The 18,211-nt window shown below is 33.0% G+C and overlaps 2 protein-coding genes across 4 annotated transcripts; both read left to right on the forward strand.

Moving 5' to 3' along the window:
- The first annotated feature begins 2,326 nt into the window (after window positions 1-2,326).
- LOC25494706 (ASC1-like protein) lies at window positions 2,327-6,314 on the forward strand. The gene is made up of 6 exons (XM_013598430.3): window positions 2,327-2,554; window positions 3,879-4,108; window positions 4,207-4,362; window positions 4,532-4,717; window positions 5,332-5,516; window positions 5,773-6,314. The coding sequence occupies exons 1-6, from the start codon at window positions 2,417-2,419 to the stop codon at window positions 5,802-5,804; spliced, it is 927 nt and encodes a 308-aa protein (XP_013453884.1). The 5' UTR covers window positions 2,327-2,416; the 3' UTR covers window positions 5,805-6,314.
- A 2,692-nt stretch (window positions 6,315-9,006) lies between these two features.
- On the forward strand, window positions 9,007-16,733 carry LOC25494707 (ASC1-like protein). 3 transcript variants are annotated; one of them, XM_024784305.2, is made up of 7 exons: window positions 9,182-9,318; window positions 10,169-10,334; window positions 11,569-11,798; window positions 11,944-12,099; window positions 14,042-14,227; window positions 15,933-16,117; window positions 16,457-16,733. In XM_024784305.2, exons 2-7 carry the CDS (start codon window positions 10,332-10,334, stop codon window positions 16,486-16,488), a joined length of 792 nt encoding a protein of 263 aa, XP_024640073.1. In that variant the 5' UTR covers window positions 9,182-9,318; window positions 10,169-10,331; the 3' UTR covers window positions 16,489-16,733. The 3 variants fall into 3 exon arrangements, with proteins under 3 accessions (XP_024640072.1, XP_024640073.1, XP_024640074.1); XM_024784306.2 differs by having other exon boundaries at window positions 9,199-9,318; window positions 10,181-10,334; XM_024784304.2 differs by lacking the exon at window positions 10,169-10,334 and having other exon boundaries at window positions 9,007-9,318.
- Window positions 16,734-18,211: the final 1,478 nt, after the last annotated feature.

Genomic DNA, 18,211 nt, shown 5'->3' on the forward strand with positions numbered 1-18,211 from the left:
CCAAGTCTACTTATTCTATTATTTAATCATATTCTAATAAATAATAAAATAAAACCACTTAATAAAATATCAACATACCACATAATCAAATAAATCATATAATTCGACTCTATCTCATTAAAATAATTAAATAAATCAAATAATTCAAAGAGGGTGTTACATCTTGCCCTGGAACGCCTTGTCGTTCAAAGCGGGAGGACTCATGTCCTGGAACACTTATTGTTCAGTGCGGTGATGGCTTAGGCCCTGATGAATGCTTTAACTATTCAATATCCGGTGAGGGCTTCTGCCCTGTAAATTGGTACCACATGCATTGTCGTGTTGTCGCATTTGTTGAGGAGTCTTAGAGGTGTAGTCATGTCATTGCATGAGTCGCTGTCGTTGGTTGAATTGCCATATTATTGATGATGTTGATGATTATGAAATATATGTATATTGAACAATTGATGAATTCATTATCTATATTTATTGTTGTGAATCTCACCCCTTCTGCTTGAAAACGTTGCCCTTCCTATGGGTAACTTGCAGGTGATCCTGAGTAGTAGGTGGTGGCTCAATTGTTTAGGACTCTGATACGTACGGGATGAGATTTATTTGCTTATTTTCATTCCTATGTATCAATTTTTGGAACATGTTGACGTAGCCCTTTATTTGGTTGTTGGATTTATGTTGATGAGGCTTTTATGCCAAGATTATTTATTGGAGAATTAATATGTTGGATGCTAGTGGTTAATTAATGTTGAAAATATTCCGCTGCAAGGTTTTGATGAAACTATTAAGTTGTTGTTTTATTAAATAGTTTTATAATCTATTTAAGAAATTTGAAAAGTAGTGTGACATACCCGTTTGGGATATACTCTGATGTATGTTTATTTGTTATTTAATTGCTTTGGGATAACGGGGTGTTACAGTAAACCGTCTTTCAAATTACTAGATGCATTTGTTATTTTTTTTTCCTAAACATACCCCTAATTAATACTACAAACTTGTCTTGAAACATGAAAAGACAAATTTAATACACTACAAACAAAGGACAATTTGGTAATATTAACATACAAAATAGACACATTAAGTACACTAAAAACATTTCTTAAGAAATGTGAAAAAGACAATGGGTGCCTACATTAAGGGACGGAGGGAGTATTAGTCGTTCATTCACTAACGGGGGGTTATAGGAAGGTGGAAGACTAAGGATGGACATCCACTAAGTTATTTATTTATAACACTCCCCATTGGATGTCCATCACGATATGCTTCGTTAAAACCTTACTGGAAAAAAAATTAGTGAAGGAAAAATAGTACAATATCCTTTTACATAATATATTTATTTCTCCCCCTCAACAATACAACCATCTCTGAGACGACGAATATAGGAATTCGGATCCGCTCTGCTCGGAGAGTATGATAGAACACAGATTGGCGCTAAAAAAAAGGTTCTTTAGACGATAAAGAAATGCAAACGAACCAGAAGTCAGCACGGTAGTTAAGTACGAATAAACTCCTGCAAGTTCAAACCATGTATGAAGCCGCTACCACAACACTCATTTTGCTGCTTTTGCTTCTCCGACAAGCTGTCTATTTAGTTGTATGGAAATTCTAAGAGACGATTATTTCTAAGAAGAAGAATAAGAAGATGAAGATGATGATGATGATGATTAAGAAAGAGAGACAAAGCCACCAAAATCACTCAAATGAAACCCGAAAAGTAATAAGAGTGTGGTCGAAAACTTGTTTCAACATATTTCTACAAAGAAAAATGATATTTTGACAACCAATTTTAAACAACATTTAGTGACAACATTTTTCCTCCGTTCTTAATGGACAATAACAATAAGAGTAATGATATTTGAACAACCATTTGAGACAACTTCTATTTTCTTTCTTTTCATTGGTGGAAAACAATAGAGAGAGAAAAAGAAAAAAAGAAAATAAGAGCATAACCTGAGCATGAGAGAAAAAATTGTTAAAAAGTTGTCACAAGTTGTACAAAAAAAAAAATAGAAAGAATAAAAATACAATGAAAATATGAAAAAGAAAATTGTCACATAATTGTTAAAAACGTTTCAAAATATTACTACCTCCGGTCCTGAGAAATTTAGGTCAACAAAAGTGAATGTATTTGGACTGAATTTTTAATTAGATACATCAACTTTTGTTGATCCAAAATTCTCTTATAAATAGGACCGGAGGGAGTATATTTGTACAAATATCAGTTTTGATTTCCAAGTAATCGAAGATGATGTGTCCTCACGAGAATGAAAGTTGACTATTCAGTCATGGCAACCAACAAACAAAGTTTGGTATATATAAATATAAATATAGATAGATATAGATGAAGGATGTGATTTGGTTGAACAAAACAAAGTATTGTACAAATTAAGAAACAAATCTGCAACAACAACAACAGCAGTTGGGTATGGATTTGTTTCAACAACTGACCTCCGTTGACTGGCAACAAGAATCCTTCCCTGCTTATCAAGATTTCTTCCTTCTTCCTTTCTTCGCTTTCTTCTTTCCATCGCTTCGTATCTTTCTCGACAGATTCATTTTTGAGGTATCTATCTATATGCTACTGATTTACTCTTCTTTCTTGATTTTATTTTTTGTTCAAAATTGGTAAAGTTTTATTGTATGAATTAACTGATTCAATTTGGGGGAATTCCATACCTCCTTTTTCTATGTTTTATTTCACTTAATTTCATTCTATTTAATATCATTCAATCCCACACTTGTTCAATTAAGTTTTGAAATCAGCTAGTGAGTAACAAGAACATCATCATGTATCAAGAAAGTAACTTAATGGCTATGAAGCACGGACACTCCTCGGATTAGGCGTGTCCCAGTGTCAGACACGTGTCGTGTCCGACATCGACACTTGTAATTACACTGAATTATGTGATTTTTTCAAATTATTAGCTGTGTTGGCGTATCAGTGTTCGTGTCCAGTGTCTGTATCCGTGCTTCATAGCTTAATGGTGAACCTGATAATGCAATTGTATGCACTAGGAAGTTACAAGGCCTATTGACACCAAGTGGGTGGGTAAAAATGTTAAGAAATTAGACAATGATTCATAGATAAACTTGGAGTATGAAATAGTGTTGTTGTAGCTAAAACTTGGGAAGAATGATTTGGTTGATGTTACAATGGTTGGATGAGTAGATGATTGTGGTAAGGACACTACTCGGATTTGGTGTGTCCTGATGCCGTACACGCGTCGGTGTCTGACACAACACTCACCTATTATTACACTTAATTATGTTATTTTCTCAAATTATTATCGGTGTCAGTCCGTGTTTGTGATTCGTAGCTTTTCATTGACTTTATACGTTGTGACGTGTGGTGGAACCCTTCCACCACAAGTCCTGTCAGTGTCGTAAGCATAGTTCCTCGCCATTATGGATGATTGCACAATATTCATTTGGATTTGCAAGTTAGACACCTTACCTCATTCGTTGTTTCTTTCTCACACAATTTCAGAAACAAATCAAGTCATTTGAACTGATAATGCAAAAGAGACTTTGATTAACATCTTATCTAAAGAATGTAGATGTTCTTCGTCAGATTTGTTCCAAATTACACCTATTGGTTTCTAACCTCATCTGTCAACTCATGTTAAGATTTAGACTAGAAAAACAGGATCAGAAAGAGTTACATGATTGACTTATCCTATCTAGCTGACATAACAAACAGTGTTTTTTTATTCCATATCAGGAGAGGGAGAATAATCGTTTATTTTCATTCTTTTCTCTAATTTTTCTTTCACATTCTAATGATACCTAAAGTGTACCTTTAATGGTTATTGTCTTTCTATGCATCTTTCCATTTTTTCTGGATAATTTGATTATTTTAGTCTATCTGAAGTAAATGGAATGTGTAGAAATTGGCCAGACGGTTCATTTTTGGAAAGGGACATGAAGTGCTTGATTTTCATACAGATGATGGTAGAAAGAAGATTAACAAATTTAAGGAATCAGCGTGGAAATGTGTTTATTTTCTATCGGCAGAAATTTTTGCGTTGTCTGTAACATACGACGAGCCTTGGTTTACTGATACAAAATATTTTTGGGTTGGGCCAGGGAATCAGAGATGGCCAGATCAAAAGATTAAGTAAGATTTTTATTTACATGCCCAATTGTTGTTATTTGTCGGTTGTCATTTCAAGTTAGTAGTTAACTATCGATTGAGTAACCATTTACAATTTTCAGATTGAAATTGAAAGGACTTTATATGTATGGTGCTGGATTTTATTCATACTCCATACTTGCTTTAATATTCTGGGAAACAAGACGCTCTGACTTTGGGATTTCTATGACACATCATGTTGCTTCTCTCAGCCTCATTGTATTATCCTACATTTTTAGGTGCGATTTCATTGTCTAAATGCCTTTATCTTTAGGAAATTGTCAGCGTCTCTACGGAAATTGGTTTTAAGAACACATTTTGGACTTAATGTCTGCACTAATTCTATTTTATTTAAATTCACTCCACTAGTTCAATTTCCTATTTTACTTAATTTTTCAATACACTCAGGTTTGTTCGAATTGGATCAGTTGTTTTAGCTCTTCATGATGCTACTGATGTGTTTCTGGAGATAGGGAAAATGTCCAAATACAGTGGTGCTGAAAAAATCGCTAGCTTTGCATTTGTTCTGTTTGTTTTATCTTTCACCATACTACGTGTCGTTTACTACCCATTTTGGGTTCTTCGAAGTACAAGGTTTGTTTTCTTTCTTTCACCTGTTAAAATTCCCCCAGTTGCCACTGTAGTTGCTAATCTAGGTGAATTATATAATGTCGGTAGCCATTTAGTGGAAGTTAAAAAAATCCCAAATGTAAATTTAAAGGATATGATCAGTTTACTGCTCTTCTTAATCTTGTAAAAAAGTAATCATCGGTGAATGGTGATAGGATAGGTACACTTTTTTTCTCCTAAACTCTTAATAAAACAGAGGCTGTGCGATAATTTTTTGGATTTTACTTCTAAAGTGAGCAATTCCCTTCAGATGATACAAAAAGTCACCTCATGATGGATTAAACAACTGTTTATATTGCGTCTATATGCATAACATATCATATATATGTTAGCTTATCAACAGTTGATTTTCTCATCAATAGCTGGCACATCTATAATGAGTAAAGTATAAGGTGGAAAAACCAAGAGTTGAAATTTTAACAAACTCGTAATTTGTCATGATTTATCTAGAATATTCACCTTTTGACTTGTTAATTAATAATTGATAATACTCATCACATAGTCTAAAGTGAATTACTCAGTTTATACGAGTGATATATGTTTATTTATCTATTTAACTGTTTTATTCTTTGTTGCAGCTATGAACTGGTTGCCACCTTGAAATTGGAAAATCATTGGGTGAATGGTTCTATACATTATTATGTATTCAATAGTCTTCTATTCTGCTTGCTTGTTCTTAACATTTATTGGTGGGTGCTGATTCTTCGGATGCTTGTTGGTCAAATTCGAGCAAGAGGGAAAGTTAGTGAAGATATACGATCTGGTAAGTTGTAAGATTTGTTGCAGATATAGCTTTCTAATGTGATTTTTTTATTGGAAAAGATACCAACTGCGATAATTGATCCATTTTAAAATCTATATGGAAATATAAATTATCACCTTTCGTTCAATCAATATTGATGTGGAAGACCAATCTACAAAGCCATAGTTTGTCAATGAATTTAGACTTTAGTCTGTAGAAAGTTTAACTGGTTGTCTAAATTTAAACCGCAGCTTGTCACATTTTCTTTTATACGCAGATTCTGAAGATGAGCATGAACATGAAGAATGAGCATGACCACAACATTGACCGTTGTCCCACTTTGTTTGAAATAGTAACATTTTTTTTACACCTACCTAGGCATCTCATAGGTACAAACTCTGATATCCCTCTTGTAGGGTTTATCCAATGGAACACCAAGCACAACCAAGTTTTAGTGTGGAAAATATTAAACTCATGAAGATGTATAAAGCTCATACCTTAAGCCAGTTTACCTGTGGTTAAGACATTTACCTAATTCCATGTGAACTCCTTGTGCTCTCCACTGGAAAAATCTGTAGCGATCTCATCGCTTACCAAAGATGAAATTGCTTGGAGGACCGATTCGATAAGAACTTTTGTCATTTACAAAATGCATTGTTTTATAAGTAAAATATCTGAAGTCATAATCTTATTTCATCTCACTCTATTTTTTTTCTTATTTCATCCGACGATTTGTGAACTCAGTGAATTACAAATGACATCATCATGTATAAATGGAGAAATGAGGAGATATTATTAAATCATTATGTTCATTTGATAGATTGTGAGTCAGAGGAAAGATCCTTGGTAAAGTGGAGAATTCTTTTCTCCATTTTCTTTCAATTTTCCATTCCAATAATACGATTCTTCCGTTCAAATCAAATTTTTCCCTAAGATGTGAGTTAGAAAGTTTTTGAGTGTCGTTTTAGCCCTGTTTGGATAAAACTTAATTTGCAATTTATAGCAAATTAAGGTCAATTGTTTTTCTTATACGTTATAAGTTGTTTTTATTAGCTACCTTGAAGAACTTGTAGAAATAAGCTAAAATAAGCTTTCTCTTTTTTTAAATAAGCTAAAATAAGCTTACGTGTTGGATTTTATAGATTAACCTTAGTTAATAATTAAAATAATAAATTATTATATTAACTATTAAATTCTAATTACAATTCTAATTACAATATTGTATTAAATAAAATACTATTTATTAATGGGTTGTAATTGTAAATGAACTGTGATGGGTTGAATTGTTTTCCATAATACACCTCTTGAGAGGTGATGTCTTGCTGCTGTCTTTGGTGATGTTCAAGTGGTGGTGATGCAGTGTTTTTTCTCTTCCCTAAGAAAAATGCTTTAGACCCAAAAATCTAATTTTACATAATTATCCTTACAAAAGGTGTATTTTATATTAATCTCTGATTCTCGGTAGAAATAGGCTACGGTAATTCGGAGTTCGGTTGGGAAGTAATTAAAGTTTGGTCGAAATTTTTTCAATCAGAAATCAAACTCAAGTTTTTCTAAACAATTTGTCATTAGGGTGTATTTGGATTGGGGGTTTTGGAGAGAAAGGGAGGGGAGGGGTCACTTTTATTTTCTAAATTACGAACAATGTAAAATATTTTTTTAAAATAAATTAAGTGTTTTTGAAGTATCATATGAACATTTATCATGTTGTTAATTCAATTTTCTAAAAATTATTTCATAACGTCCATAATTTAAAAAAAGAAAAGTTAGTCACCCCTCCCTTCCCCTCCTAAACCCTCCATCCAAACACACTCCTAGTGGAAGTCATTAAGCGTTTGACATCAATTGTTTAGTTCTTATAAAAGATATTCCCTTCGTCCCAAATTAAATGTCATTTTGAGTTTTACATGATTATTAAAAGAATGATTAATAATTTTGATTTTAATAGTAAAATGTGTTTTTTGTCAAAAAAAAAAAGTAAAATGTGTTTCATTTATTAAAATACTTTTATTAATTATGGTTAGTAGAGTAGTTAAATGATTGAAATACAATAAATAAATGTATGTTATTGAAAAAGAAAAAAAATATTCTATTGACATTATAAAATCAACAAACAATTTGAGACAAAAAGATACTCTATATGTCTTAAATTAAGTGTCATATATCCGGATTTTCTTTTTCTCATATTATTTGTCATTTTTATAATTTCAATATCACATTTATTTATTTTTCCACCAACTTACTCTTATTTACGGTTAGACATGGCAACAAAACCCGCCCTCGTCAGACCCGACCACCCTCGTCCTGAATTTAACGCGGAAAAGTCGATTTAATTGGATGCGGGTGCAGGTGTGGGGGAAATCTGGATTTTTAGTACGGGGGTGGGGATGCTTACACCCGCCCCACACCCACCCCCGCCCCGCACCCGCTTTTTAAAATTTACTTTATTAAATTTTATAATCTTATTCCATTAGCACCAACCTATTTTAATATATTATTACTCTTTAGAAACATATTTATTATAATTATTTTGCTATGTTGAAAAAAGTTTATTAGATCTTTAATTATTAATATAATTATTGTTTTTTATTAATATGAAAAAAATGTACATTTTTTTAATATTTTGTAAAAAATAGAGTTTTCACGGATGGGGATGGGGCGGGGCCGAGAGACCCGTCCCATTGAAGACGGGTTGCGTGTTCAATTTTTATCCCCAATATAGTTTGGGCACGGTGACGGAGGTGGGGGCGGATGCATGGAAATGGGGGCAGGGACGGGGATGTTTAAACCCACCTCTGATCCGCCCCGTTACCATGTCTATTTATTGTATTTCAATCATGTATAATTACTCAATTAATTATAATTAATAAAATTATTTTAATAAATGATACACATTTTCTCATACCATTTACCAATATGACAATTTTGTAAAACAATTAACACATAATTAGTTAGATTTTTTAATGGGTATTGTTATCGAGTCTCCCAAGCACTTTTTAAGGATTCCAAAAGAATAAATTATTTTATAAAATAGTCAAATATTTCGATTTCTGATACAATGATCACACACATTTTCATGATAAGTTATCCTTTAAAAACCTTGACTAGTGTCCTGGGCACTTGTTAACATTTTCCTTTTACTCCCTCCGTCCCAAATTGAATGACGTTTTGGTCATTTCACACGTATTAAGAAATATAATTAATATTGTGTGGGGAAGAGAAATTAGGAGTTGTTTTACAAAATTATGCTTAATAAATGGTATGGAAAAGATAAATGAAATAATTGAAAGAAGAGGGAGTAATTAATAATTAATGATATAATAGAAAAAATAACATTAATATTTCATTGGTATTGTAAAACAATATATAATTTGGGAAATTTTTTTTTCCAAAGCGACATATAATTTGGGACGGAGGAAATATAATACATGAGAAATGTCAAATGATGAAGTAGTTTGAAAAGGACAAGCATCTTATTTTGAAGTTAATTGAAGTTGACGTGTGGTTGTGTTTCCACGTTGACGTAGACGGTTCATTCACCCTTGGACTTGGTAATCAACTTTGGTACTTACTAGTAACTACTAGTAATAATTGAACAACAACAAGGGTATGGTTCAACAACTGAATTGAAATAGTATTTCATTAGAACAGTTAGTTATAACGAGACAGAGAGTGGTAATCATCAATGGATTTTGTTCAACAACTGACTTCCCTTGACTGGCAACAAGAATCCTACCCTGCCTTTCATGATTTCTTCATTATACCTATCTTCACTCTCTTCTTCCCTTCCCTTCGTTTTCTTCTCGATAGGTTCATCTTTGAGGTATGCTCTAAATCAAACCTTCTTCTAGAACTTATTGAAACAGCTTATCATCATTTTCATAACTTCTCCGATATAGCTTATAAACAATTTAACGTTATTCTATCCTTATCTGTAAAAATAGAAGGCTTAATTGCACTTTGGGACCTCTATCTTTCCAAAAGTTGCGGTTATGGACCACTAACTAATTTAAATACAAAACAGCCCCCTATGTTTTGATTCTTTGGCAGTTTTGGACCCCCAGTCTATTGTTGACTCGGTCAACGCTGATGTGGCACCTTAAGTGAGGTGCCACGTGTCAATTTTTTTTATTTTTTTTGTGTTGGGGGTCCAAAATTGCCAAATAATCAAAACATAGGGGACTGTTTTGTATTTAAATTAGTTAGGAGTCCATAACCGCAACTTTTGGAAAGATAGGAGTCCAAAAGTGCAATTAAGCCAAAATAGAAGTGTTTCTGCTATAAGCTACTAATAAGTTGTTTATCCAAGCAGTCCCTTGGTCTATGGGGTGTTAGCTTAGTGTTTAAGAGAAAATGACTTAAACTTGTAACCTCCAGAAATGGAGAAACAAGTCCTCAATTTACATGTCCTCTTCAGAAATTTCTTTCTGAAGAAATTTCTGTTCTCCAGAAATTGAGAAATTGAGAAGCAGTCCCTTGAAATAGTTTTTGTTTTCAGTTTTTGAAATATACAAGTCATCTTCTCATAATAGTTATCTTTTTACATGTTTTAGTTTTAGTCCTCAAAACTAAAAAATTCGAAACAGTTTCCAAATTGTAATTTTAAAAAATAGTTTAGCAAAAAAGTTTTTAATTTTCATGTTTTTAAAAACTAAAAAAGAGTTTTTGAGAAGTGTTTCAAACAGGCTCGAAGCCCCAACATGTTCTACTATCGTGATGTTGAGAAATCATCTATTTGAGAACTAGTCCAAGCCGGTGTGAAAAAAACCGGATGTCCAGTTGCTGACTCGAAACGAAAATTAGTACGATAGCAGGCGGAAACCACGGCCGCCTACTATGGTAAGAAATCTTTATTCCAGTAGGTTAGAAAAAATCTGTAAGTGAGATTTTGGTTAGAGAGAGAAAGGAAAATAATAATGTAGTGGAAAGGGTCAAAATTAATAAAGCTTCAGTTGCACAAATGAACACCAACAATTAATTTGGAGGGAATTCAACAAGTCCTTTTCTGTATAATCATATCAGTAAAATATCCAAATAAATTGATATTTTTATTCCATTGCACTCTATTTTATCCTATTCCATCCAGCACTCCTTCATTTAGTTAGTAAGAAATTAACCCATTTGGCTATATACTGAGGCAAGGGTTCTCATATTTTCTTGGATGGAAGTTGTTATGTTAGGATGAACAATAATTGGGAATTCAAGTATTTAGGAAGAGATAAGGACGTCATGATGCATAAATAATTAAACAAAGAGATATCTTTGTTAAATGGAGAGTTCTTTTCTCCATTTTATTTCAATTCTAAGTTAGTGAATGTGATTCTATTATACACTTGAACACTTGACGGTGAATTTATGAATGTAATTGGATGGACTAGGAATTGAATAGTGATGCATAGATAAAGTTGGGGTTGTAGATAAGACTTGGAATGAATGATTTTCTATAAATATTTGGGAGTTTCACTTCCTCTATTCAATCATTTTCCTTCTTCTTGTTACTGGATATCTCGTTCATACATATCTTCTGTGTTTCTTGATTTTGTAGTGAGTTTTGTGCATAGTTCAAACAGGTCAAATCAAATCTAGTTGATGCTAGGTTACTTGGATGATAGGATCATTGTGTTAAAACCTATAATTGAAACGAAGTATGTAGACACCCCAAACAAATGGTACAATTGTGAGAATATTTTAAAGGTTACACTGAGGTGGTGTGTGTGAATCATTTCATGTCTGTGTCTATTCTATATGGGTCTTCTCTTATAATGCTTTGTTTGTAAGGGTGGACTCACTTTATAAGTTGCTGAGAGATGTGTTCCATTTGCAAATAAAAATGATTGTTTATTGTCCATGTCGTGTAGAATCATGACATGTTTGGCAATAAGTATTATTTTGTTTATCCCTTAACAGAACAGGGGGGGAAAAATACTGGTTTCTTTTCATTCTTTTGCCTAATTTTACTTTCACACTTTAATTAAAGTATACCTTTAACAGGCTATGGTCTTTCTATACATCGATCAATTTTTGTGAATCTTTTGATTATGTTTAGTTAATCTGAAGTGAATGAAATTTGCAGAAAGTGGCCAGACGGTTGATTTTTCGAAAAGGACATGATGTGCATGATTTTCAGACAGATGATAGGAGAAAGAAGATTAGGAAATTTAAGGAATCAGCATGGAAGTGCGTGTATTTTCTGTCGGCAGAAATTTTTGCTATATCTGTAACATACGATGAACCTTGGTTTACTGATACAAAATATTTTTGGGTCGGGCCAGGGAATCAGATATGGCCAGATCAAAAGATTAAGTAAGATTGTTATTTACATTTTCAATTATTGTAGTTTTTAAGTTGCAATTTCAATTTATTCGTGTTATTGTTTGTTTCTCGTTCCAGTGACTTTAATTGTCAACCTAAGTTCATTAATTCAGCAGTAACCATTTTTAATTTTCAGATTGAAATTGAAGGGGCTGTATATGTATGGTGCTGGATTTTATTCATACTCCATACTTGCTTTAATATTCTGGGAAACTAGACGCTCTGACTTTAGGATTTCCATGACCCATCATGTTGTCTCTCTCAGTCTCATTGTGTTATCCTACATTTTTAGGTACAATTTCACTTTCTTAATGTCTTTACCTTAAGGACACTTAAGTTGGTTTTGTGAGCACATTATGGACTCAATGCCTGCACTAACTTTATTTTATTTGATTTTTTTTTTTTATCAAATAAAGAAATATATTAAAACGAAAAAAAGAAGGGTTACAAGATTGGGAGGACATACAGCATAAACCCGATTAAAGAACAAACCTAAAATTAGGAAAACCTAACAAATCTCTGAAGTAGAAAGGTCTAATGAAACTAGGTACATCTTTCCACCATAGCTCATCAGAGAGATTGTGGCCATGCTTAGCCAAGGCATCAACAATGCAGTTACCTACTCTAAAAATATGTATGAATATACATCTTTTGTTTCTAACCATCTCCATGCAATTGCTCCAGCGATTCCTTGTGGTCCAAGGAACCATATGGACATTGCTAAAGGCCAATACAACATTCTGGGAAACACTTTCTATCCATAAGTTATTCCATCCCTTGCTAGAAAAATCTCCACAAAACAAAAGTTCTGGTGGGCTGTATTGTGCGAGACCATATCAGTTTGCACCAGTTGAAAGTGATGCTAGAATGATTTGTGTTGAAAAGCCAATTTAGCAGTCAAATTGCCATCTATGGCAGTATTCCAGTTGAGAGAATTTTCAGTTTGAATTATAGGTATAGAAACCTTTGTAACTTTGTCAAAAAACTGTGGGAATTTTGCTTTAAAATAATCTGGGATGTTCCATCTGCCATCTAAGGTATAATCAGCTATATTCATGTTCAGTTCATGATGAATGGTTGGAGATATTTGTAGCATGTGCACAAGAGTCTCATCCATTCACTTATCAGTTCAGAACTTGATATTATTTCCATCACCTATGTTCCGGGTAGCATTAGCATAGATTGTACAGATGTGATGCTTAATTCCATGCCAAATGGAAAGAAAACATGATGAACAATTGGATTATTGTTCCTTAGGAATCTAGCTCTGTATGGAAGTGCCCATTGATCTTTGTCGGTAAAATAATTCCAACATAGGTGCAACATAGCAGCCTCATTGATAGTTATAGCTGACCTTATAGCCAAGCTCCCTTCATTAAGTGGTTTGAAAACATGCCTCCAAGCCACAATTGAAATTTTGTTGGTGCTAATATCACCACTCCACACAAATATTTTTATGCAAGTGTCCAATTCCTTCAATAGCTTGATTGGCCAAGTATAAATTCTGAAGGAAAATACATTAGCCTGCTAGTTATCAGTTACAACTGCATTTACCAGCTATACCCTGTCCATTATAGTCAGAAGGAACTCCTTCCAAGTTGCAAGTTTCAACTTTATCTTATCCAAAATAGGCCTAAGATAGATTTCCCTTTGAACATGGGAACACCTAGATATATAAAAGGGGTGGTGCCAATGTGCCATGTCTCAAAGATTCTTGAATTTGACAAATTTTCTATATCTAAAGTACTTTTTCTGCAGTTTATGAATTGGCCAGAATACTCACCATAGCTATGAAAAGAGACTAATAAGTCCTTCCACATTTGCACTTACCAAATCCCCTTTGTAAGAACAAAGTGGAAATTGGCTTTCATGGAGGTCATACGTGTTCAACACAGCATGCGCAAACGTCTTCGCAGCTTTCATGGAAATTGGCTTTCAGCGTGGCTTCCGGCGGACCCAAAAGCTTCCACGGGCAAATCATCTTTCAAGCAAAAACATCGAGCAAGAACAATCAAGAATCAGGAAACCATTCAAGAAACAGAGTGTAGGGCTTGATTAGAGAGGAAAAGCCAACAGAACGCAGCGATTTCGGAATGAAATGTCATCGGAAAATGTTTTTCATCCCCCAAATTTCTCTGAAACAAAGATTGAAAGTTTTTCTCTTAGTGTAATTTAGTGTTTCATTTTGATATTTTGTTAGTATATATTTTTTATTATTTGTTCAATACACTCAGGTTTGTTCGAATTGGATCAGTTGTTTTAGCCCTTCACGACGCTTCTGATGTGTTTCTGGAGATAGGCAAAATGGCCATATACAGCAGTGCAGAATCAATAGCTAGCTTTGCGTTTATCCTTTTTGTCTTGTCTTGGACCATACTGCGCATCATTTACTACCCATTCTGGGTTCTTCGAAGTACAAGGTTTGTGTTAAATCCGTTCCCAATTTACATTTTGTTTTCCTTTTGTCACCTGTTGAAATTCATATTCTGAAAAACGATGATAAGTTTGTTTCCTATTCATATTCTGAAGAAGCGACCATTGGGGATAAGTACTCTTTTTTTTCCAAAATTATGTTCAAAACAGAAGCTGTGCAATTTAGTTTTTTCATTATACTTCTCTGAAGTGAACAATTCCCTTTAGATGATAAAGAAGGTAATCTCAACCGTTTATGAATAAAAAACCTGTTGATATTTTGTGTACATGCTTAACTAATAATGGATACGTTAGGTAATCAACTGTAGATTTTCTCATCAAGAGTTGATATGTCATACTTTTCCCTTTAAATTGGAAGTTCAATTTAGACAGTCCTTAATTTTTATGCAATGGTAAATTAGTTGATATGCCTTGCTCTTTTTTTTTCTTCTATTTTTCTTGTCACTGTTAAGTTTATATGTATCTTTGTACCATTTTACCAATTAAGTGCTTTGAAAATCATCTTAATGATTTACTATTATAGGAAGATTCAGCAAGTTTATATAATCAATTAATGCAGGCTTTTTCTTAAGCAGAAAAAGTTTGGTGGTTAGTCATCAATACTTCTTACTTTAAAAAAATATAGCCCAGTTTAGATTAGCTTCTAACTTCTATAAGCCTGTAATCTGAAGTAGTAAATTTATGGTTCTCCACTAACAAAAAAGTTCTTATAAGCTTATTACTCCAGTATTTGTGGAGAATTTAAACGAGTTACTGAAAGAAGAAAAAAATGAGTTGCAAAAGTTAATCCACACTTGTACAAATTGCTATTGCAAGATTCTTTTATTTGTTTCTTTTTCAACAAGTAGAAATTGAGAAATGTATCCAAGCTAACTCTAGGTCATCCATTCATATTTTTCTGCTTCAAACTGAGAGGTCTGGATTAAGGCATTAGAAGTTTATGTTAGAAGTAAAAAATATTACATTTGGCAGTTAGGCTAAGAGGACATTGTGTGTATGTTTGGAAATTATTATATCCTGTAGGATAGGATGAGATTATGATGGGTGGAAATTATTGTATTTCTGTATGTACCAGTACCAGTAGCAGTCAGTTATTATTAATTTAATTATGAGTATTGATCTAATTGTATTGTAAGTCTGAAATTGGAGAACACATTTTGTTAAGGAACCCACTTGGGTTGGCCTGGTGGTATTGGCTTGGGACCTGGGAGTCTGCTACTCCTCGATGTCTCAGGTTCGATTCCCTCTGGTGCCAATTTAGGTGGGCTAGTTTAGCTTCTTCAAAAAAAACTTTTTGTTAAGGATAAGTCTATGAAGATTTGTGATGCTCTAGTTTATAATCCATGAATGCTGTCAAAAATATTCTTATTTCTTTGTGCACTCTCGAGTCTAAGACATATTTAGATTATCAATCGTCCTTCTTGACATGTTATTTCTGGCCTTTAAAAGTAAAGGCTGATTTCAGTGATACCCAAGTCTGATATTAGGTTTCCAATTTTTTATTGGGTTTGAAATAGAATTTAGCGAGAGGAAAACTTTACTTGGTTTAGGGAATATTAACTGTCTTGGCTGAGCAAATTATAAACTAAAGTTTCTCCTTTGGTTCAGCTCAAAAGTAACGCTAGAGCTGTCCATACCATTGTTCACATTTAATTTAATCATTCTGTTGAATTGTTTTCTTCTTTTTTGCAGCTATGAAGTGATTGACACCTTGAAATTGGACAAGCATCTGGTGGATTATTCAATACATTATCATGTATTCAATACTCTTCTATTCTGCTTGCTTGTTCTTAATATTTATTGGTGGGTGCTAATGCTTCGGATGCTTGTTGGTCAAATCTGTGCAAAAGGGAAAGTTAGTGAAGATATCCGATCTGGTAAGCTAAAGATTCATTACATATATGGCTTTCTAATGTGACTTCTTGATCGGAAAAGATACCAACTACAAGAAATGGTACCTCAAACTCTAAATGGAATTAAGCAAACAATTTGGAGCATACCTACCTTGCTACATGCATTTGCGCAGAAACGTGTATAGGAAATGTATCTAGTGAGAGGGTAGTTTTTATGTGAAAGTGGAGAGATCTTGACTATATAACTACTATATATGGACGGTTAAGACCATGACCACTAAAAAATTCACATAATTGTTTAAAAAAGTTTAACTGGTCGTTTGATTGTAAACTGCTGCCCTTAACATTTTCTTTTATATGCAGATTCTGAAGATGAACATGAACATGAGGAATGAACATGAAAACAAAATTGGCTATTGTCTCACTTTTTGAAATGGTATCAAATTTTTTACATGCACCTAGGCATGTCATATATTGTCACATTTTATGTTATAACAATGTAAAATTCACCAAAATTTAGTGTATATAAACACTAAGCTGCTTGTACAAAACATTTATGCTAATAGTTCATATAATCATGTAGAAATGTTCCCATACAGATGAAAATTTGAGCCTACATTTCTTTTTATCGCTCAATCAACCAAGGTATCTAATTTGAGGTCAATTCATGTCATAATTGCTTACAAGTCTTTCGAGACCTTAGGTTCGTGGGGTAATTGTTTTTGTCGAGCTATGTGAAGATAGTTTATAGCTCTTCATGGAGCCTAAAAGTCTGAAAGTGTTACGAGGGTGTGATGCATATTGCACTAAAGCTTGGGGGCCCCACCCAGTTAAACGAATCCACCCAACGAACATATAGCTCAGGGGCTTCGCCTGGTCAAAAGAAGGCACCTGGCGAGCATAGAGCTTGGGGACTTTGCCCACATAAAAGAAGGCGTCCAACGAGCATCAAGCTCGGGGGCTTTGCATAGTCAAAAGAAGGTGCTCAACGAGCATCAAGCTCGGGGGCTTTGCATAGTCAAAAGAAGGTGCTCAACGAGCATAGAGCTCGGGGATTTCACCCGGTTAAAAGAATTCTCCCAAGGATTATAAAGCTCAGGGGGCTGAAGAAAGCCTTATAAGACTTCCAGACATGTCTATTGAAGTAAACATATATAAATTTGTTAAGGTTTTTTTTTTTATATATATATAACAAATGTAAGTACATTACCTATTTAAGTAAACATGTATAAATTTTTGGAGAAAACTTAGGTACAATTCCTTAAGTGCTTTTCGTATGGTTGTGAACTAAATTCACCATGATTTCCTCAAATCCATAATTTTCTCCTAAATTTTTTATTATTTTTTCTAACAAATATTAGTACGTTAACTGTTGTATACATATTTTATCCCTTACTAATATTTGAACCGTACACTTTTAACTTGGTAATTTTTTTTTATTCAAAATTTTTCTCATATCATATCTCAACTCTTGAAATAGATTTTTCGTTGCTTCTAAATTTTCATTAGGCATGACCTATAAAATAAAAATAATCTGTTTAATAGGTAAATATGTAATACACATCATTAACAATGTGATTAGGTAGAATAAATTTAAGCATTAAAAAATAGAATATATTTCAGTTTGACTAAGCTATGTATCCATATTTTAAAATCCGATTAGTCGTGTATATGATTATCTTTAATTAAAATACATGCTTCATTCGTTCTTAAATATAAGATCTTTTTAGTCGAATCATGGGAAATAAAAAAATTGGTAGTAATATTAAATTTGTTTATAATTATTATTCTTACGATTTTATCATTTAAGAGATTGTTTATGTTTTCAACATAATAGTATTTATTGTTGATTGAAGAAAAATATGTAAAATAAATATGGGTATGTTGGTAAAAAAATAATTAATATAGTTTTGTTTATGGAAAATAATTAATATAGTTGAAAATGCCAAATGGTCTTATAAAGAGATAAATAAATTTAAGTTTTTTTTAGTCTCGTTTTGGTGCCTTCTGTTAGGTCTCCGTTAGTTTTAATAATAAACGTTAAGTGTGGACACGTGTCACCTCGTCATTGGCTCTGAGATTTTTTATTTTATTTTTTAAAAAATTTATTTAAGGGAC

Source organism: Medicago truncatula, chromosome 5 (genome assembly GCF_003473485.1).
Source record: "Medicago truncatula cultivar Jemalong A17 chromosome 5, MtrunA17r5.0-ANR, whole genome shotgun sequence".
NCBI lineage: Eukaryota > Viridiplantae > Streptophyta > Magnoliopsida > Fabales > Fabaceae > Medicago > Medicago truncatula.